The sequence below is a fragment of the Hemiscyllium ocellatum genome, chromosome 13 (assembly GCF_020745735.1).
Source record: "Hemiscyllium ocellatum isolate sHemOce1 chromosome 13, sHemOce1.pat.X.cur, whole genome shotgun sequence".
Classification (NCBI taxonomy): domain Eukaryota; kingdom Metazoa; phylum Chordata; class Chondrichthyes; order Orectolobiformes; family Hemiscylliidae; genus Hemiscyllium; species Hemiscyllium ocellatum.
In genome coordinates this window covers 49085229-49108311 of record NC_083413.1, presented here as the reverse complement: position 1 = coordinate 49108311, position 23083 = coordinate 49085229, and the positions used below count along the sequence as shown (strand labels likewise).

Here is a 23083-nt window from a genome sequence, read left to right as displayed (position 1 = left end):
CTCTTCTCTCGTCTCTTCCCTCTTAAACTTTTTGCCAAAGAATTCTATGGGCTCCAGTCAAGAGGAGCAGACGATAGTCATAGAGATGTACAGCATGGAAACAGACCCTTCAGTCCAACCCGACCATGCTGACCAGATATCCCAACCCAATCTAGTCCCATCTGCCAGTACCTGGCCCATATTCCTCCAAACCCTTCCTATTCATATACACATCCAAATGCCTCATAAATGTTGCAATTGTACCAGCCTCCACCACTTTCTCTGGCAGCACATTCTAAACACGTACCATCCTCTGCGTGAAAAAGTTGCCTCTTAGATCTCTTTTATATCTTTCCCCTCTCACCCTAAACCTTTGCCCTCTAGTTCTGGACTCCCCCACCCCAGGGAAAATACTTTGTCTATTTACTCTATCCATGCCCCTCATAATTTTGTAAACCTCTATAAGGTCACCCCTTAGCCTCCGACGTTCCAGGGAAAACAGCCCCGCCTGTTCAGCCTCTCCCTTTAGCTCAAATCCTCCAACCCAGGCAACGGTCCTTGTAAATCTTTTCTGAACTCTTTCAAGTTTCACAACATCTTTCCAAAAGGAAGGAAACCAGAATTGCACACAATATTCCAAGAGTGGCCTAACCAATGTCCTGTACAGCAGGAAATGCTGTTTCCTCCAGACTGCCAAAGGAAGTCTTGTCACTGGAATAAGCTAGCCTGTATAGACATGACCGATATAAGCAAGCCCATCAAATGAATATAAAAGATAAGGTTGAAACATTTGCAGCAATTTTCGGCAGGATATGCTGATTGGATGATTCATCTCGGTGTCCTCCAGAGATATTAGTATAACAGATTCCAATTTTCAGCCAATTTGATTAATTCCACATGAAACAGTTGGAGGCTCTGGATACTGCAAAGGCAATGGATCTTGACAACATTCTGGCAAGGGTATTGAAACATGTGCCACAGAACTTGCTGTTTTCTTAGCCAAGTTGTGTCTGTATCTGCCTGACAACATGGAAAATTGCTCATGTATGTCTTGTACACAAAAATCAGGACAAATCTAACCTAGCCAATTAACACCCCATCAGTCTACTCTTGATCATCAGAAAAGCAACGGAATATATAATCAAAGTGCTACCAAGTAGCATCTGCTTAGCAATGAGGCCATTTGCAACTCTTTGATAATAAATCAAATTATGCTCAAAGGAAGGACAATATCCAAGTTTGACCTGAAATGTGGCAAGGCGCATTCATGCCACTCAAGTGCCATGCAAAGACCAGAACTTGCTGCTCCCTTAGCGACGGTCATAAAGTACAGCTACAATACTGGCATCTACCTGACAATGTGGAAAATTGTCCAGCTATGCCTTGTGCACAAAAAGCAGAATAAATCCAACTGGCTAGTTACTGCCCCATCAGTCTATTATCCATAATTGGTAAAGTGATGGAAGGTGTCATCAATAGTGCTATCAAGTAACACCTACTCAGCAATAACCTGCTTAGTGATGCTGAGTTTGGGTTACACCAGGGCCAATCTGCTCCTTATCTCACGATAGCATTGGTTCAAACATGGATAGAAGAGCTGACTTCTGCAGGTGAGGTGAGTGACAGATCGTGACATCAAGGACATAGTCGACACAGTGGACCATCAAGGAGCCCTCGCTAAACTGGAAATAATGGTCATGAAGGGGCAAACTCTCCATTGCTTGGAGGCATACCAGGCACAATACATAATTTTTGTTAGGAAAACTGGTTGATTCAAAGGGTTCTTGGATCCCAGCATTTTTTGATACTTTTGGAGAATGTATAATCTGAAGCCCCTTATATTTCTCTATTTGCAGGAGGAATCCCTGAGAATGAAATGCAAATGTATCACTTTGGCCTTTAAACTAACAAATCTCCTCCACTCTCCTATGGTACCTCACATATCAATGCATCTTAAGCCTCCAGATACGCATTACCATTTTCTGTATTTGCAGCTTGCTCCTTTCTTTGTGCTTCTGACACTATTAAATTTTTACTTTTACAATTGTTGTGTAGAGCTGCCTATTGTGTGCTACCAGCAGGTACCAAATATTGGATCCAGATGGTATACAATTTATTACTCCAGTGATGTTTGCAAATTTAGTTCAGTCTTTGATTTTTAAAAGAATTCCACTAACAAATAAGTTACTACTTCATTATCTACAAGATTGTAATTTATACTGTTTCCAAGATTTTCAAGTAACGTGGGAAGTTTTTATTTTAAAATATGTCATTCAGCTAAAGACATAAGAGTTAAATTGTTTAAGTTAACAGTAGCAATTCTTTGGTAGTGCCACCTAACTCAACAAAAATCATGATCACAGATATTGCAGTCCATAAGTATGATTCAGGTCTGAACAAGTCATGGTAACAAGTATGTGTTAAAAACTTTTAAATACCAGTGTTGAATAACTTTGTTCTATTCTTTTCTCTTCTTGAGACATGGATTCAAAGTCAGTTCTGATGGAAATGTGTTCAAAGGTGTTGATAGTTGATTCTTCCTGGTTATTGAGGATTCTAAATAAAATGAGTTTGATCATTTGTGCTTTCTGTGCATTTTAATTTAGAAACAGCTTGAAATTCAGCAATTAAGTTTACTGTAGTGGGGCTTCAATTCAAATAGCATACAGAAATTAAAACATTACACAGAGGCTGCAGAAATGTTTTCATGAGACAGGCTGTTAAGTGTCGATGAGGGAAATTTTTATGATGTCATTTAAAATATCTAAATTAGAAAGTAAATTGCTCTTTAACATGCGAAAAATCTGTTATCTAAGTAAAGTGCTTCGAGAAACATTTGACTGCTCATTGTGAACAACGTTTTTTACTGAAACTTGAAACGTTTCCCTGACTATTTTTGTCTTTAGGATTCATATGTGATGTATTGATTGAAGAACCGAGCCAAGTCTTCAGATCTGACATGCCGTCATCAGATATACCCAAAGAACGCAGCAGACAACGTGTCCATGATCCCATTGAAGCTTGGCACCCACAAAATGATATGTGGAGCCATGAAACCAATTTGGAAGTAGATGAAAACAAAAGCCTTTTGGAAAACAATGACAATGGATTATCGGAACCTGATCATAAAGTAGTCCTTACAAATGATTTCAATAACATTATCTTGCTCTTATTCCTTTATGTCCTGCAAGGAATTCCACTTGGCTTGGCTGGGAGCATCCCACTTATACTACAAAGCAAAAATGTTAGTTATTCAGACCAAGCTATTTATAGCTTTGTGTTTTGGCCTTTCAGTCTTAAACTACTGTGGGCACCCTTAGTGGATGCTGCATATTTTCCAACCTTTGGGCGGAGGAAATCTTGGTTGGTGCCAACTCAGTATTTTTTGGGCCTTTTTATGCTTTGTCTGTCATTTGAAGTGGATGAATTATTGAAGAGTGATGAACATACTAGCCCTGATATTGTTAAACTTACAGTTGTGTTCTTTATATTTGGATTTCTGGCTGCCACTCAGGATATAGCAGTGGATGGCTGGGCATTGACTATGCTATCCAAAGAAAATGTAGGACTTGCTTCTACTTGCAATTCAGTTGGACAGACAGCAGGGTACTTTCTGGGTAATGTACTCTTCTTGGCATTGGAATCAGCAGAATTTTGCAACACATATCTACGTTCTCAATCTCAACCAACTGGAATTGTCACTCTATCAGGTAAAGTTTTGAAGATTTGATTTTAAAATTGTTCAGCTTTCAATCTTAAATTTCTGTGAAAAGCTCTTGAGCGAAAATAGTTTTGGGATATTCTAATTGAAGAACATTGAAAATTCTTGTCATTAACAAAAGCGTAATTTTACTAAAGTTAGCATTTTACCTGTAGTGCCGATTATGCTTTTAAATGTCACTGGTTACTTTTGGCCTTTACAGTGTTATAATTGTTCACTTCCACGCATTTCAATGTCATAGAATCTGTGTGCAGTTTCAGTGTAAAAACTTCGGATGGCAACAGTAATTGAGAACGAACAAAGGACTTAACAGAGAAAGAAACTCATTTGAGCCTGCTCTGGTCTTTGAAAGGTTCATAGTTGACCTGGTTGTCATCTCAATGCCATGTTTCTAACAGTTCAGTTGGATTGATGGTTGGTTTGCATTGTAGAGATTCCAACTGCACCGCTTCAATTTTCATACTGCTGAGATCACTATGAAAGCTCTGCTTTTTCAAACTGTCCATTACCTGAGGTGTTTTGACTCCCCAGTTCAACTCACCATTCACCTCTGATGAGAGAGCAGTGGACCATGGCAACTTTCACTTCTTGTCTGCCATCATAAACTTTGACTCTTCTACTTTTCAAAATCTATTTAACTGTACCTTGAATAAATGCAATATCCCAGTTTTCACTGCTTTTTCGGGAAGAGAATTCCACATATAAATATGAACAGTAAGCATTTCTTTAAATAAAATAGGACAGAGGGGCCAAAGTGATATAGGCTCCTTAGATAATGAAGCTATGGAACCAGGAAATGATACAGGAGTTGAACAAATGTTTTGCATTAGTCATTATGATGGAGGACACTCAAAAATAGTAAATCAAGGGAAAAAGGTAGGAGAAAATAAATACAGTAACTATCGCTAGGGAAACTAATGGGGCTAAAGGCCAATAAGTCTCCTGGACCTGATAGATTGCATACTTGGATATTAAAGAAAGTAGTTGTGGAGTGTGGTAGTAATCTTCCAAGAATCCTTGGATACTGGAAAAGTCCTTGAGATTTGGAGATCCCTAGGAGCCAATATAAATCCTTACTCAAAAAGGGAAGGATACAAAGAAAAGGTAATTATAAGCCAGTTAGCTTAACATCTGTCATTTGGATAATGTACAATAAGGAAAGCATTCAGAAAGCAGAATCAGCATGGCTTTTTGAAGGGTAAATCATGCCTGACAATTTTATTACCATCTCAAAGAATTCTAATAAGCAGAATAGGTAAAGGGAAACCACAAGATGTAAAATTTTAATTTCCAAAAGTATTTGACAAGATATCGTACATTAGACTACTTAACATTACCAACGAAAACATCAGGAAGCTAGTGGGCCTGTACCTCACTACCCACTTCACCTTCAACAACATAATCTACAAACAAACCAAAGGCACACCCATGGGATCTCTGCTATCAGGAGTCATAGCAGAAGCGGTAATGAAAAGACTAGAACAAACAACCCTACCAACCATCAAACCAAAAATCTGGGTCCGCTACGTAGATGACACCTTTGTCATCACAAAACGAAACAAGATAGAAGAGACATTTAACATCATCAACACCCTCACAGGCATAAAGTTCACCAAGGAGGAAGAAACCGACAACAAGCTCGCATTCCTGGACATCACAGTCGAAAGGACAATGGAGAACTACAAACCTGCGTATACAGAAAACCGACAAACACTGACCAAATACTTAACTACACCAGCAACCATCCCAACACACAAATGAAGCTGTATCAGAACGCTATTCCAACGAGCCACCACACACTGCAGCACATACGAACTTTGGAAAACAGAGGAGAACCACCTATACAACATTCAAGAAGAACGGATACTCAAAAAATACAGTGTGCAGATTCCTCAAGAACAAGCCACGACAAGCAGACCAAACACAGCCAGAAACCCTAACCACCTTACCATACATCAAAGAGGTTTCAGAAATGACAGCTAAACTACTAAGACCCCTCGGAATCCTAATAGCACACAAACCCACCAACACTCTCACACAAAAACTAACAAACTTAAAAGACCCAGTACAACCCATGGACAAAACCAACGTCATCTACAAAATTCCATGCAAAGACTGCCACAAACACTACGTAGGACAAACAGGAAGAAAGTTAACCACCAGGATACACAAACACCAGCTAGCCAGAAAAAGACACGAACCTCCCTCCCTCGTACCCTACACACGGATGAAAAGAAAACACCATTTCGACTGGGACAACACATCTATCCTAGGACAAGCTAAACAAAGACATGCCAGAGAATTCCTAGAGGCCTGGCACTCCAACCACAACGCCATAAACAAACACACAGACCTAGATACCATCTATCAACCCCTCAGAAAACGAACAGGAAATGACATCACCACAAACCCCAGGACAAACATATAAATAGAAAGCAGGAGACAACAGCTTTGTTTCATTTGGAGGTCGCCACTGATGATGATACCTAGCCAGGTAATGAAACGTCTGGATATCAAACCTACAGCTCAGCGAGCAAACCTACACCCTAAACCTCAACCTGAGCTACAAACCTTGCAAAAAAAGACGACTTAATAGCCCATAACATTGAGGATAGCACATTAGCAATAGAATAGGGTGTTGGAATAAAGGGGTCATTTTTAGGCTGACTATGAAACTCGAAGAAAAGGTATCAGTGCTAGGGCAATATACTATTTACAGCATTATTGTTGGGTATTCATTTTTCCCAATAATACAAATAACCAGGCATGGGAACTACACAATGTCGTCTTTAAGTCTTTATTGCAGAAGTATGACAGTTACATAGATGGTACAACTGCAAAGATGGACAACTTCATAGATATTGGATAGGTAGCAGCTACCTTAACTCACTGCTCACGTTCTTATACCCTTGTGGTTTCTGTGGTTTTGGGTGTAACTGTATTTGTTCTGTCTACAGCAATATCAATTGAAACTGATCTCTGTGCTTACCTCCTGCTGTTCGCATAAATGCTTCAACCATTTTAAAACGTCCTGCATTCCCTCTATAATCAGGTCTCCATTTAGCAGTGCAAAATCACTGTTCTTGCCCTGTACGTAGCTACTAAGAATTCATTCCTGATCTAATCCAGTCCCATTATGTATTCCCTGATCTGATTAAGTCCAGTACACTGAATGCCACAATTATATAATTGATTTGGATGAGGGAGGCAAATCTATTATCAAGTATGTCGATCTCACAAATATAGGTGGTGAGGATGACCGGGCCTACAAAGGGATATAAACAGTTTAAGCAAATGAGAAAATGAGAGATTATTCACTTTGACAGAATGAGTCGAAGAGCAGAGTATTATTTAAATGGAGAAAGACTGCGGAAAGCTTCGGCACAAAGGGATTTGGTGATCATTGTGCATGAATCACAAAAAACAAGGATTCAAGTTAGCTGGGAAGGCAAATGAAATGTTGACCTTTGAAATAAAGGGCAGAGAGTATTAAAAACAGGGGAGTCCTGCTAAAGCTGTAAAAAAAAAATATAATCCTAGGTATGGAAGGATTTTCACATGAGGACAGGTTGAATAGGTTAGGCCTGTATTCGCTGGAGAAGAATGAGAGGCAACCTTAGTGAAGCATTCAAAATTCTTCAGGGCTGGACAGGTTAGACGAGAAGAGGTTATTTTCTCCAAACAGTCCTGGACTAGAGGGAGTAATTTTGGTAAGGAGTCACCCGTTTAGAATGCAATGAGGAATTTCTTTGTGTAGTATTCTGTGGAATTCTTTCCATCAGATAGCTGTTGAGGCTGGACTATTAGGAATACTCGAAGCTGAGAGAGTCAGATTTTTAAGTAAGGGAATAAAAGCAAATGGGAGAAAGGTAGGAAAGTGGAATTGTGAATGATTGATTGGATCAGCCATAATTTCATTAAATGGCAGAACAGACATGTGGGCTGAATGGCTTGCTTCTGCTCCTACATCTTAAGCGAGACTGATTGATTTATTTTTAAATGGTGTCCTCTTGACATCGTCCCACTACAAGATGAAAGATACCTCCGATATCCATGCTATCAAGTACACTTGTATTTCAATAAGATCACCTCATTCTTCTAAACCCCAATAGATATAGGCTCAACATATTAAATCCCTCTACATAAGTCTTTCATCCCAGGAATGAGTCACATGAACCTCTATGAATTGCTTCTAATGTGACTAACTATTTTATTCAAATAGGGAGACTAACTGTAGACAATAAAATTTAGTATTTGTTTGAAATATGTATATTTTGGAATGTTAACCATTGGCAACTTGTGTTAGGTAGGTTGATACCACCAGTTGAGACTTGACAAGTATAAGCTCTTGTTTTAAGAAGAATGTTATTTATGACAAAATACGAATAGAGTACAAATTACACTAGTAAGATCAACAATGTTATTAAGACAACCAGGAGACCAAGAAAATAAGTCTTCATTCTATAAGATTCAAGTTGCTATGATATCAAATTTTGGCAGAGTTTAGTGGAGTCTCCAGCATTAACCGTTTCAGAAACATTATCTTAAACATAATTCCTACCAAGCTTCTTTTCCCCAATTTGTTAATGTTTATATGTTTACATACATCATAGTGACAATGGCCAACTCTCCATTTCATAATTCTTCAGAACATGCTCTTTTTGGACTTTGAAGATTAGTAGGTCTTTTTTGCTTCAGGACTGTTAATCTTGGTTCTTTTCATGAGCCTGTGTGGTCTGTTAAGTACCTCTGCACAGGAAGGCCTTTTAATCTCTTGGAAGTCTTCACACAATGTTTTTCCTGCTAAATGACATAGTCTAGTAGCTTATCTGGAGAAACCTTATCTCCTGAATTTCTTTTGCAGGCGAACTCTTTCTTTTGGCCCTACAACATCTGGAGGACCACTAATCTCCTGAATATACCTCTGAAGATGGATGTTGAAAAATGCATTTTCGCTTTTGTAATATTTGGATTTCTTATTGCATTTCTAGATCAAGTAGTTTCTTCTTGACAGTATCATAAATTCCTGCCAGTTAGTTTCTATTTGACTGTATCCTGAGTCTGTAGCTGTCACTGTTAGCTATTATAGAATCATATTCAACCCATCTTTAGCCTTTATAGTAAACAAAAACTGCTGGAGAAACTACTGGTTTCCAGCGTCCACGGTCTTTCGTTTTATTTCAATCCATGTTGTAGCATCTCTATTTAATGATACATCTGAATGTAAACTCTTTACTTGACCTGTAGGTTCAATTGAACATCTTCATTCTCCTTCCTGGTGAAAACAAGAGGTTCACATCTCAATCGTGCTTGTTGAGGATTGTTGCTGACTTAACTCTTACCGATACTGATGATTCTGTGGAAAATGAAGAACTGAAATATACCTCTTGAATATATCTGTTCAATATCATCAAATTCTGATATGCTTCTATAGGTTGTTCAACAAGCTGTGTTGATGCTGGAACAGTTTTAGTCAAAAATTGCTCAGTGAGCTCGGATAACAAAAGACCTTGCTGTTGAGCATGTACTTATCTTGACTTCAGTGTTCTTGTAGGAGTTAACTAGCGACAATGATGTGTCAAATGAGACTAAGTTATGGTAACTTTATGTAAAGACTATCAGAGAGAGAGGGAAGAAAAAAAGGTCAAGAGACAGGAAATGGAGAATTTCACTGGGCTTTCTAAACTCATGATGGAACCAAAATGACAGTTCATTGAGATTACCTTACATTGACAGACGAGAATTGTTTTATACTGCCAACAGAATGGAAATCTGCAACTACACATGGTTGATGTGAAGGTTTCTATTTCAATCTTCACTGAAGAAAATTCAAATGACAAACCAAAGTCTTTGACAAGGTGCAGACAGCAAAAAAAAAGGGTAGTACTCATGGGTTCCACCGACATACATTACATATTTATTGTCTACTTTTTTGTTGTAGTGTTGCTTGTAGCATATTTTCAAATTTGAGAGCTGTTCCACCTGGAATACTTCTATATTTGTAGGCTGCAACTTCTGTTTCTTCATCCATGATAAATGATCTGATAAGATGGTGAAACTATCCGTGTATCACATAACATTGAGATGTCTGTGAATATCAACAGATTATGTCAAACTTGAGTTGGTTGACTCATCAATTTCTCCTTGGAATGCATTGTGTATCTTTTCTAATGACACAAGCTCTATTCCATTACCACCTTTTGAGTGAATAGCTATTTGAAATTTTACAGTTCTGTAATGTGGTCCTACATCTACACATCTTCTGGAAATGACCTTAGTTTTACAAAGCATTCTTTTTTTAAAAATAGTTTTGTATTGCTCTTGCCTGTCAGGGTTTGTTGATCATGACACTGACACTGACACTGAAATTGAGTAGGCTAAGTAGCAAATCGCTTGTCTTATGTCTGATAAACTGGATTCAGTTACTCTCCTAGAATGAACTTGTCCTTCTTCCCTCAGCATTTCTCTGACTCTTTTGCTGCTTCCAGCACAATTTGAATATTATTCTCCAAAATCAGATCTTCTATAAATTGTAATGAATTTGGCAAAAACTTATCCGTAATTCCAACAGCAATTCTGTCTCTTCATTGGAGCTGTGAAATTAGAATTTTATAGGCCTATTTTCCATTTCATCTGTTGAGATCATTAATTATTTATGGAGTACCTGGAAGCTTAACTCTTCTATTAAACCTTGTTTGTTTAGATTAGATTACTTACAGTGTGGAAACAGGCCCTTCGGCCCAACAAGTCCACACCGACCCGCCGAAGCGCAACCCACCCAAACCCCTACATTTACCCCTTACCTAACACTACGGGCAATTTAGCATGGCCAATTCACCTGACCCGCACATCTTTGGACTGTGGGAGGAAACCGGAGCACCCGGAGGAAACCCACGCAGACACAGGGAGAACGTGCAAACTCCACACAGTCAGTCGCCTGAGTCGGGAATTGAACCCGGGTCTCAGGTGCTGTGAGGCAGCAGTGCTAACCACAGTACCACCATGCCGCCCATAAATTTGTTCTTTCAACAAATTTATATTCTCAGATGAAACTAATTGTAAAAGCTTAGAACTTTATCAAAAGTATTTATACCTATTATGTTTAGAGAAGCTATAACATAATGGGCGGCACGGTGGCACAGTGGTTAGCACTGCTGCCTCACAGCGCCTGAGACCCGGGTTCAATTCCCGACTCAGGCGACTGACTGTGTGGAGTTTGCACATTCTCCCCGTGTCTGCGTGGGTTTCCTCCGGGTGCTACGGTTTCCTCCCACAGTCCAAAGATGTGCGGGTCAGGTGAATCGGCTATGCTAAATTGCCCGTAGTGTTAGGTAAGGGGTAAATGTAGGGGTATGGGTGGGTTGCGCTTCGGCGGGTCGGTGTGGACTTGTTGGGCCGAAGGGCCTGTTTCCACACTGTAAGTAATCTAATCTAAACATCAGCTGTAGGTTCTATTGATAAAATTGTGTATTTGTTTGCCTGTGAGTGAGCATGTAGTTTGGAAGCAGGATCTTAAGAACTGTTTACTCTAAAACAATGAATAATTTCTCTGAAATTAAATCTGCTAGGTAGTATTATTTCTACTGCCATTTCTTATTGTTCCTTCTTTCAAATCTTTTCAAGTCTGCACTGTGTCAATGCTTTATTTTCTTTGGTCAGACGGCCATTAAACCTGCTGGATAGCAAAGCCGTTTTATTTTCCTTGTCTTCAAGTTTCAGGTTCCGTAATAAAGTAATGTTGTATCTCGGGACTGTTTTCCTGGGAGTTTCCTGCATTTCTGCAACCAAATTGGAGGTTTTCCACTTATTTTCACAAACAAAATGGATGATTTCCTACATTTGTCTCCTAAATTACAATGCCTGTCCTTTTTTTTTTGCAATTTTCTATGGCTTTAATAGTTTGTTCCTTCCTGAACTACAGTTTAAGTTATGGATGCTTTGCTCTTATTTTAGTAAACTTGCTATCTTCTTTAGTTAGACTAATCAGTCTTTTCAATTTCTTCATTGATGTCTTACTTTGATTCTGTGATGTTACTAATATTGTAACCTTGATTGAAATAACTATGGTCTTTGATTTCCTTACTGTATCTGTGCCTTGTGGTGTTTGCTTGCTATGGCCGCAACTTTGATAATGAGCTTTATGTATTCCTATCCCTCTCAATCCAATCTGCAAAGTTAATTTAACGTTATCCCTATACCCAACAGGAACTTTTGCCTTTACACTCAGAGCTCCAATATTTCTTTGCTTGCAGGCTGCATTTCTCAATTGGGACTGTTTCTGCAGATTTTCACTTCCTTACAAATGTCTAGCAGATATGATAACCTTCTAGCAAGCATTTACTTTTATTTTTATACTGGGTGTGAATAAAAAGCTTTAGAATGAAGTGCTGTTTCTTTCTTGATTTTCTTTTACTGGTTTCTCTGCAGATAGCTGAAATGAGAGAGTACTTTATCTACTTGGGGACTCTAATATAGCTGCCCCAAAGGGGGGTTTGAAGGCACATAAGATTATACTATATGCAGATGATCTTACTATTTTCTCGAACCCGGCAGTCTTGGTGCCCTTTTTGATAGTGTATTTATTCATTTGGTTCTTAGGTTACAAGATCAAATTTTCAAAGTTGGAGGCTATGCCTGTGGGGGGGGGGTCTTAGGGGAATACCTGGTGTGGAAGATGGGTTCCCCTTTAAGTGGGCACAGGGAGGTTTTCTTTACTTGGGCCTCTCTGTTACCCCTAGCTTTCATCAGTTATTCAAGGCTAATTTTGGCCATTTGTTTGACAGGATTAAACAAGACCTTCAAAGATGGGGGAGCCATTCCAATATCATGGTTGGATCGAGTCACTCTTAACAAATTCACTGTTCTCCCTGTCTTATTGTACCCTTTGCAGATGGTCTCTTTACACTTTCCTGGGCAAATATTTCGAAAATTGAATAGCTGGTTTCGTTCTTTTATTGGGTGTTATTAGCGGCCTCTTATTAAGCTTGCAAAACTGCAATTGCCCCAGGGATTAGGGGGGTTGGACCTCCTAGACATTAGATGTTTCTGCACCCCTAGGTCTCTCTGTTCTACAACACTACTCAAGGCCCTACCATTAGTTGTATAAGCCCTACCCTCAATTGTTATACTAAATTGTGATATTCGCACTTAGCCAGATTGAACTCTATCTGCCTTTTCAGCCCATTGACCCATTTGATCAAGATCCCTTTGTAATCTTAGAAAATCTTCTTGGTCTGTGACCAATTTTTGTATCATCCATATACTTATTATCCATGCCTTCTATATTCTCCTCCAAATCATTTACAGTATATTAGTGACAAAAGAGGACCCTAACCAAATCCTGTGGAACACCACTGGTTACAGGCGTCTTGACCGAAAATGAAAGGGAAAAATTGTTACAGTTCCTATATAATGTATTTTTCAAAAAAGATTCATTCATGGATTGTGAACATCACCAGCTCAGGTCAGCACTTATTGCCTGTCGCTAGCTATCCTTGAGAAAGTAATGGTGAGCTGCCTTCTTGAACAGTGACAGATCATGCACTGTAGGAATACCCATGGTGCAGTGAGTGAGGGAGTTCCAGGATTTTTATACTAAAAGTATGGTGAAGTCAGGATGGTGAGTGGCTTTGAGCAGATGAAGATTGTGTTCCCATGTATTCGTTGTCTTTGTCTTTCTACATGGAAGTGGTTATATGTTTGGAAGGAGCTGTCTAAGGAGCCTTGGGGTATTTCTGTAGTTTATCTTCGAGATGGCAACCACCGCTGCGACTGAGCTTCAGTAATTGAGAGAGTGAATATTTGTGGGTATGGTTCCAGTCAAGCAGGCTGCTTTGCCCTGGATGGTGCCCTGCCTTATTGCCCAAAAGAATGCCTAGTTTTGCTCTTCTTCTGGCAGGAACATCCACACATTGATAAAGAAAATTTTCTTGAACATATTTGACAAATTTTTGACAATTCAAACCTTTGACTGGGGCTACCACAGTGTTAATGTTTGGAAAATTTAAAATGCCCCATTATTACAACCATATTATGCTTACATATATCTGTGATCTCGATACATATTTGTTTCTCAATTTCTCTCTTACTATTCAGGGGCCTACAGTGCAATCCCAAAGATGATATTTCCTTTCTTACTTGTCATTTCTATCCATACATTTTGACTGGATGATCTTTCAGAAATAACTTCCCTAGTTACAGCAAAAATGTCAAACCCTCCCACCCTGGCCATTCTTGCCTCCTTTTCTAACTTTCCTGTGGAGTCTAAAACCTGGAACATTGAGCTGCCAGTCCTGTCCATCTCTCAGCCAAGTTTCTGCAATAGCTATGAGCTCTAATAATTTTAGAATATCAATATGAGGGAAATAGAAATATTAAGCTGCCATAATGTGGGTGTGCCTTTAAGGCTAAACAGGAAACTTTGACCTACACTTCATCTACTCGGGGTACAGAGTATGTTTATTGCTGTAAAGAGAGAGAATGTCCTTGAAGACTGAAGTTTTTGATTAGAGTCAAGCTATAATAAAGATCTTAGGTGAGTTGGCACACTTTCTAGGAAATAGAGAAGATAGTCGAACAGATTTACAAATAAATTTTTGCAAGAACTAAACGGTGATAATGATGGCCTTTGACTGCTTCATTCAATACTGAATATAGTTATCCTGTTAGGGGGAAGAGGTGGAATTTCTAAAATGTTCAGATGAGCATTCTTGAACAGTTTGTTTCCTTTCCAATGAGGAAAAACACATTGCTACATCTAATCATGTGAAATGAACTTGGGTCAAGTGGCAAATGTCAAAATGGGGAAGCATCTTGGGAAAATTCAGAATAATTATCAAGGAGATGGAACAATCGCAATAAAAATACTTGATCTAGATTGAAATCCCATCTGCTCAAGGGATGTGTCATAGCGTGTCCTAACAGGTTGATCACAAATGAGTGCTAATTTTAGCAAGTTGTGCAAGAACTGGCAGACAGCAATGTATTAGAGACATGGGTGCACTTTAAAGAGTAGATGGCTTGGGTAGTGTCTAGGTACATTCCAACTAAAGGTAAAACAATGCCAACCAAAGTTAGTGGTCCCTGGATTCAAAGGAGTTGGAAAATAGGACAAAAGGGATGTATAACAAATGTCAGCTTATTACCTTGAGAGAATCCTGGAGCATATAAAAAGTTAAGAATTAATAAAGGGATTATAAGAGACAATATAAGGATAGATTGGCAGTTAAAATCAAAAAGTCATCTATAACTTAATTAACTGTAAAAGGATTCTTGGAGGAATAGTAGAGCTAATTGTGAACCATGGTACTGGAGAAATTTCGTTGCATTGAGAAATTCATAAAGATAGTTCAGTTTCAAGACAGTATGCTAATGCATGCTCTGGATGATAATGTTCTGAATCATTTCCAATCATGAATGAAGTTAAAATGGGTACATGCCAGCACTACTCTCTCCATCATCTTTCTCTGTGATGCTGTCCAAATTGTTCTATTATTATGATCCTTGCACTGATATCAGATATTACATGAACAGGAAGCTGCTCAATTTGAGATGATTCTGGATGAGAACCAAGGTCTCCAAGGATGTACTTCACAATTTTCTGTCAGCTAATGATTTGAACTGTTGGCTTGCTGGCATTCAGCAGATTTCAAACATTGATCTAAGAATGAAGAAGTGTAAATCTGTCTGCTAAATTGAACATCAATAGAGCAATGGTCCTACTCACATTGCTCTATGCATGAGAGACTTGGATAGTGAACCTGTCTTGTTAAGATCAACCAACTCATTAAGCTGCCTTCAAAATCTTAAGATTGGAAGGCAGGGCAAAACACTAGATATTGAGGTTCTCATGTCAGCTGATGTGCCAAGGATCTAAATCATATTGAGATAGTCACAACTGAGTTGGGTTGGTTCATGTATCTAGAAAGCCTGATATTCACTTTCAAAGTGAATCTTCTGTGGAGCACTTGTGTGATCCTGTAGTGGTCAAAGGAAATGCTACAAGGAGACTCTGCAGGCTTCATTTAGTTTGGAGTTGTGGAAGAAGTTCACCCAGAACAAAGTTTTAAAAATTGTGTGGCCTCATTTCAAAGCAAGTGTAAAACAAAGATGGAGAGGAGATCTAAGAAAATCCTAGGCCAGGAACTCCTTCACTTGAGTGTACAATATCCTATCCAATTTAATACAGTTTCCATTTCAATTTGAAGAATGCTTTAAGTACAGACTGGCCTTGGCGATCTCGTGTCCATTCTAACCCCATAAAACACGTTGGATAATGGACATTTTATTTCAACTCTTAATCCTGGTGATGCACAAGGTCTGGAGAATTGCAAAACAAACAGTTTCTCAAAACATGAGAAGTAATAACCTGGCATTTACAGCCAATCAATTTAATATTCACAGTGGGGAAATTTTCAACAACAATTCAAGGGAAATAACAGCCACTTGGACAAAACGTAGTTTTGAAGAAAAGCGAGCAAGGATTTGTTTTGGCAACATTTTGTTTGTCTAACTCGATTTTAGCTTTTGTTGAGATAACAGAAAGCGAGGATAAGTACAGGGCAGTTGATGTTGACTTTGCTAAAGTTGTAAGAGATTGCAGAGAGATCTGCAATTCCTGCATACTAATCTTATTAGGAAGATAAATGTAATATTTATTGTAAAGGAAAAAGTACTGCAGCTGTACAAGACATTGAGACCACATCTGGAGTACTCTGCAAATTTTGGTCTCCTAAATAAAACATAGAAAATTGCAGCAGGAGCAGGATATTCAGCCATCCACCATTCAATACAATCATGGTTGATCATCCAGCTTAGTATCGAATTTCTGCATTCTTCCCATATCCTTTGATTTCTCTGGCCCTAAGAATTATATTTAACTCATTGAAAATATTCAATGTTTTTGCCTCAACTGCTTTCTGTGGTAGAGAATTCCACAAGTTCGCTACTGTTTGGGTGAAGAAATTTCTCATCATCTCGGAGCTAAATGACCTACCCTGTATGTTTAGACTGTGACCCCTGGTTCTGGGCTTCCTAGTCATCAGGAACATCCTTGCTGTATTCACCCTGTCTAGTCCTGTTGGAATTTTATAAGTTTCAAAGAGATTTCCCCTCATTCTTCTGAACTTCAGTCAGTCTTTCCTTACGTGAGTTGTGCCATTCAGGAATCGAGCTGGGGTAATCCTTCATTCCACTGTCTCTGTTGTCAAAATATCCTTCCTCAGATAAGGAAAGTGAAACTGCCCACAATGCTCCAGGTATGATCTCACAATGGCCCTGTACAATTGCAGTACAATATCCCTGCACTTGCACTTGAATCTTCTTGCTATGAAGGCTATCATTATATCTGCTGCCTACTGCACCTCCACACTTAGTTTCCATGACTGGTGTACAAGAATACCTAAGTTATTGCAGCTCTCCATTTCCCAATCTATTGACATTCAGGTAATAAAATACCTTCCATCTTTTGCTTCCATAATGGATCGCCTCACATTTATCAATATCAGACTTCATCTGCCCTGCATTTGTTCACTTAATTTGTCCAAATCACACTGAGGAATTTCTGCATCCTCCATAGTTCACTCTCCTCCTCCTCTCCACATGCCCCACCCCAGCTTTGTGTCAGCTGCAAATCTAAATGTATTGCAGTTCATTTCTTCATCCAAAGTTATTCTCTATATTGTGAATAGTTGGGGTCTATGCACTGAGCCCTGCAGTATCCCAATAGTCATTGGTTGCCACTCTGAAAATGACCCATTTATTGTTTCCTGTCTGCTAATCAGTTCTCTATTCATGTCATTACACTACCCCAATCTCTGTTTTGCATGCTAATCTCTTATGTTGGACTTAATCAAAGGCCTTCTTCAAATCCACGTAAACCACATCCATTGACTTCCCCTTATCAAATCTTCTAGTTATCAGCTCTACTAATTGTATCCTTGAAAAATTCTGGTCGATTTGTCAAATATGATTTCCCTTTTGTAAATTCATGCTGAGTTTGTCAGATCCTATCACTGTTTTCCAAGTGCTCTGCCATGAAGTATTTTTGTAATGAACTCCAGCATTTTCCCTACTATTGATGTGAGGTCTACCGGTCTATTTTATTTTCCTCTCTCTCAATATTAGCTACCTCTAAGTCGTAGAAGCTCTTCCAGGATCTGTAGAATCTTGAAAGATAAGTACCAATGCATTCACTATTTTGAGGGCCAATTCATGTACTGTAGGATGTAGATTATTAAGCCCTGATGACTTAATAGCCTTTCATTCCCATAAATTTCCCCACTCTATTTCCTTACTAATGCTGATTTTCTTTCAGTTTCTCCCTCTGACTGGACCTTGTATTCCCCAACATTTTTGTGAAGAGAGAACCAATATGTATTTAATTGATTTGCCATCTCTCTTGTTCCCCACTATAACTTCCTCTTTGTCTGATTGTAAAGGACCTACATTTGTCAAAAAGATTAATATTTTTCGCATATACCTTTTGAGGTTTTTTTATTCTGTTTTTATGTTGCCTGGAAGTGTCCACCAGTTTAAGAACAACAAGGTGGCTAGCGGAGATGGATATCCCTGCTGAGGCACTGAAATGTCCGAGCGTAGAGCTGCTTTTGCAGCCAAATGCCCTTGTCTGCCTTATCTGGAAAGAGGAGAGCATTCTTGGAGAGCTCTGAAATGCCACAGTAATGAGCATTTTCAAAAAAGGGAACAAGTCCAGCCACGGTAACTACAGGAGAACTATTGGAAAAGTCACCAAGGTCCTTCTCTGCGTGGCTGAGGAAATCCTCCTGGAATCACAGTGTGGCTTTAGGCCACTGAGGGGCACAACAGACGTGATTTTCACTGTACGACAGCTGCACGAGAAATGCAAAAAGAACCTATCCCTATACATGGTCTTCTTTGATGTTATAAAGGCCATCAATCAGGAAGACCATCCTTCTCCACTTTGATTTGTCAGCATCGTTTACCCGCTCCACAACGATATAGGAAGGTGTGGTAATGACATGGCTCCACCATGAACCCATTCCCCTTTTGGATTGGTGTCAGAGAATCATAGAAGCTCTACAGTGTGGAAAGAGGCCATTTGGGTCCACATCAATGCTTTAAAGAGCATCCCACCCAAACTCAAGCAGGGCTGCGTCATCACCCAATATTGTTGTTGATTAACTCACCTCACCACTGACAAGCTCCCTACTGTAGTGGAGTTAACTTAAAGGACCAGCAGGAAATTACTCAACCTACGCTGCCTTTAAGCCAAAACCAAATTCACCCCAACCAATGTCATTGAGCTGAAGTACACAGATAATGCTTGTGTATGTGCAATCTCAGAGGATGTACTCTTAAACATCGTCAGCATCTTTATGGAGGCATATGAGAGCATGGGTGTCTCACTCTGAACATCCACAAGATGAAGGTCCTCCACCAACCTGGCCAGGCATTGTGGAGTGAACACCTGATCATCAAGGTCCACAGGGAGGTCTAGAACACTGACCACTTCCAATACCTTGAGTGTTCTATCAGCCAATGCAGCCATTGATGAAGACATCCAGCATTACCTGTGCTAGCGCAGACTTCTGGCACCTAAGGAAAAGGATGTTTGAGGACACCAACTTCACGTCTGACACCAAGCATGGTTTTCAGAGCTGTGGTGGTTCCTGCTCTTCTATATGGCTCTGAGATGTGGAATGTCTACAAGCAGCTCAAGGCACTGGAGTAGTACCACCAGTGCTGCCTGCAGAAGATCCTGTGAATCCACTGGAAAGAAGGATACACAACACCAACACCAGCATCCTCAACCAGGCCATCATCCCTAGCCTCGAGGCAATGACCACCCTAGATCGATTGCAGTTGGCTGGGCACATCATCCAATTACCAACACGAAACTCCCCAGCATGTGATATACTCCCAGCTCTGAAATGGCAGGCAAGCCCCAGGTGACAGATAAATCACTTCAGTGATACTCTCAAGGTCTCACTGTGAAGTGTGGCATTCCCATGTACACCAGGGAATCACTGGCCCAAGGCCATTCAAAATGGAGAAGAAGCATCAGGAAGATGTTGACCACATCGAGACTTGCAGTCAGAAAGAAGTGGAAACCAGGTGAAAGTGGCAGTGCCCCACCCACCCCTTCCTGCAATCATCATCTTCCCCAAGTGTGATCTCGGAATCAGTTATATCACTCTTAATTTTAATAAAGAATTCTATCATGTTTTGGTTATTTAAACATCTAGATCACCAATTAGATAGCAATTTCAGAAGAGTACAGAAGGGCGGCACGGTGGCACAGTGGTTAGCACTGCTGCCTCACAGCGCCAGGGACCTGGGTTCAATTCCCACCTCAGGCGACTGACTGTGTGGAGTTTGCACGTTCTCCCCATGTCTGCGTGGGTTTCCTCCGGGTCCTCTGGTTTCCTCCCACAGTCCAAAGATGTGCGGGTCAGGTGAATTGGCTATGCTAAATTGCCCGTAGTGTTAGGCAAGGGGTATATGTAGGGGTATGGGTGGGTTACGCTTCGGCGGGTCGGTGTGGACTTGTTGGGCCGAAGGGCCTGTTTCCACACTGTAAGTAATCTAATCTAATCTAATTCTATAGTATATGTTTTATTGGTTTATGGAGTTGAGACATGAATAGACTGCAGAAGTTGAGTTGTTCCCCTTGGAGCAAACAAAGAGACTTGTTAGAAGTGGTTAAAATAATGAATTTTTAAATAAAAGTGTAAATTAAGGAAATGGTTACCAGTGGCAGGTGGGTTGATAGATCAAGCAAATAGATTTAAAGTAATTGGCAAAATACAAATGCACAATTAGATTTTTTAAATACAATGCGCTATTAGGATTCAAATTGCATTTTTAGTAGGGTGGTGGATACTGATTCAATAGTAGCCTTCAAAAGATAATTGTATAAATACTTGGGAGAAAACTTGCAGGGATATAAGAATTGGTGTGAAGAGTTTACTAGATTGTTCTTTAAAAGAATCAGTGTTGATCTGATAGGTGAAATGGCCTCCTTGTCAAGCTGTACCATTCTGATTCTATGACATCATACAAGATTGAATATCAATTTCTATTTGTGTCATCTCAATTCTTAAGCCAATTTTAAATAAAGAAGCTTTTTTTCCACATACGACATTAATTGGTATCAAGCTGTCCTGAGAGCTTTGAATCTTCTCTGTAGTTCCTTTGTAGAAGTTGCATAGATTTTCTTTAACTGGTGTACACTGGATATGACCGAGAAAGGAGATAGGACCTGACTATCTAGTGAAAACAATGCAATTGTACAGATTTTGTCATCTCATTCACATTTTCTACATAAAAATTTTAGATTTTTCGCATGTTTATTTCAATTTCTTTTAGGTTTTCTGTTCTTCTGGGGAATAATTTTCTTGGTGACAACAACCTTGGTTACAGTGCTTAAAAAGGAAAACTTGAGACAAACATCATTGCATGATGCCCCTCAGCAAGGAATCAAGGAAACCTACAAATCGCTCATATGTATAATAAAGATGCCTGCCATCTTAAATTTCTGCATCATGTTGCTAACAGCAAAAGTAAGCTGATTTAACTTAAATATCATGAACAATCTTGAAAGCCATAATGCAAATACTCCTTAATATATTTGATTGGTAACTTGGTGCAATTTGGTAAGTCTACTTTGCCGTATTAATGCTAAATATAATCATTCTTAACCACTTAATCATTTTATTGCTGTATAAATGTCAATTACTCATTGCTGTTTTTATTTATGAATTAGACTTGCTTTTAATTTGTTGAAGAATTTAAAATTGCTATGCTCAAACTTTGAGCAAGATTAGTTTTTACTTTCAATAAATGTCAGTGTTCACTGATATTGGTTTTTGCCATGCACAATCATCTTGTTACGTCAGTGTACAGCAATCAGTTGCTTGATTTTTAAAAAATCAAAAGCTTTCAAAATGTGCCTATTACTGCCCTTGCACTAAAAACAAATCTTAATTTGAAACAGATGGAGACAGTGCTAGAGAAACTCTGGAGATCTGACAGCATCTGTGAAGAACAGAATCATGGTAATGTTTTGAGTCTGGCATGACTTCAGAATGGAAGAGGACTAAGTGTCATATTGGACTCAAAATTTCAAGTCTGTTTCTCTCTCTATAGGCACTGCCAGACCTGTTGAGCTTTCCAGCATTTTCTGCACTTGTTTCAGATTTCAACATTAACAGCATTTTGCCTTTAATTGACAGCTTAATTTGAAGCCTGCAAATGAAAGCAGTTAACAGCAACTTGTATCAAGTAATTCGCTTTGAAAAGTGGAAGTTTTGTGACAGGCAACTTGTAGTAAATGTATTTTAAAGTAGTGCAAAGTAATACAGAAATTGAATTTCCACTGAATAATTTGAATTTAACATTTTTCAATTTTTTTATATTGAGTAACTTGCACAAAATAACTGAAGCTCCAAGCCAATACCTACAGTGAGAAACGGAAGTTTATACCTTTTTAAAAATATTTCTTGTTTCAGATGATGTTTTGTTTGTATAAGTGGGATGCACTTTTCGACCATACCATTAATATTTTGTGTAAACATAGTGAACTGACGTACTTCATTGTGGTTCAAATACAACTGCTGGAAATTTTGTTAAGAGTGTTCCCGATAATCTTTTGTAATTTTACCTTTTCTAGTAGGTACATCCACAGACTGAATCAGAAAATTGTCTTGCACACACTTAACAAATTCCTCTCCATCTAAACCCTTAACACTATGGCAGTCCCAGTCTATGTTTGGAAAGTTAAAATCCTCTACCATAACCACCTTTATTATTCTTACAGATAGCTGAGATCATCTCACAAAGTTGTTTCCCGTTGACTAATAATATAATCCCAATAAGGTCACAGGTGAGGTATCGGAAGACTGGAGGTTGGCTAACATGGTGCCACTATTTAAGAAAGGTGGTAATCCCAAACCCTTTATATTTCTCAGTTCCACCCAAATAACTTTCCTGGATGTATTCCCAGGAATATCCTCCCTCAGTACAGCTGTAATGCTATCCCTTATCAAAAGTGCCACTCCCCCTCCTCTTTGTCTCCCTTTCCGTCCTTCCTGTAGCATTTGTATCCTGGAACATTTAAGCTGCCAGTCCTGTCGATTCTTGATACATGTTTCTATAATTGCTATGATATCCCAGTCCCATGTTCTTAACCATGCCTTGAGTTCATCTGCCTTCCCTGTTAGGCCTCTTGCATTGAAATAAATGCAGTTTAATTGATCAGTCTTACCTTGTTCTCTGCTTTGTCCCTGACTGCTTGACTCGCTTCTTTTCCTACCAGTCTCCAATTGATCTCTCTCCTCACGATCTCCCTGGATCCCAACACCTCCCCACCCCCTCCTTACTAGTTTAAATCTTCCCAAGCAG

General features: G+C 39.2%; 1 protein-coding gene across 3 annotated transcripts in view; it reads left to right on the top strand.

Moving 5' to 3' along the window:
* The window catches only part of slc33a1 (solute carrier family 33 member 1), a 43993-nt gene that overhangs the window by 2463 nt on the left and 18447 nt on the right, over positions 1 to 23083 (top strand). For all 3 annotated transcript variants that reach the window (XM_060834811.1, XM_060834809.1, XM_060834810.1), the window contains exons 2-3: positions 2886 to 3689; positions 21050 to 21243. In XM_060834811.1, coding sequence (XP_060690794.1) covers positions 2939 to 3689; positions 21050 to 21243 — 945 coding nt within the window. In that variant the 5' untranslated portion in view covers positions 2886 to 2938. The remainder of the gene's footprint in view (positions 1 to 2885; positions 3690 to 21049; positions 21244 to 23083) is intronic.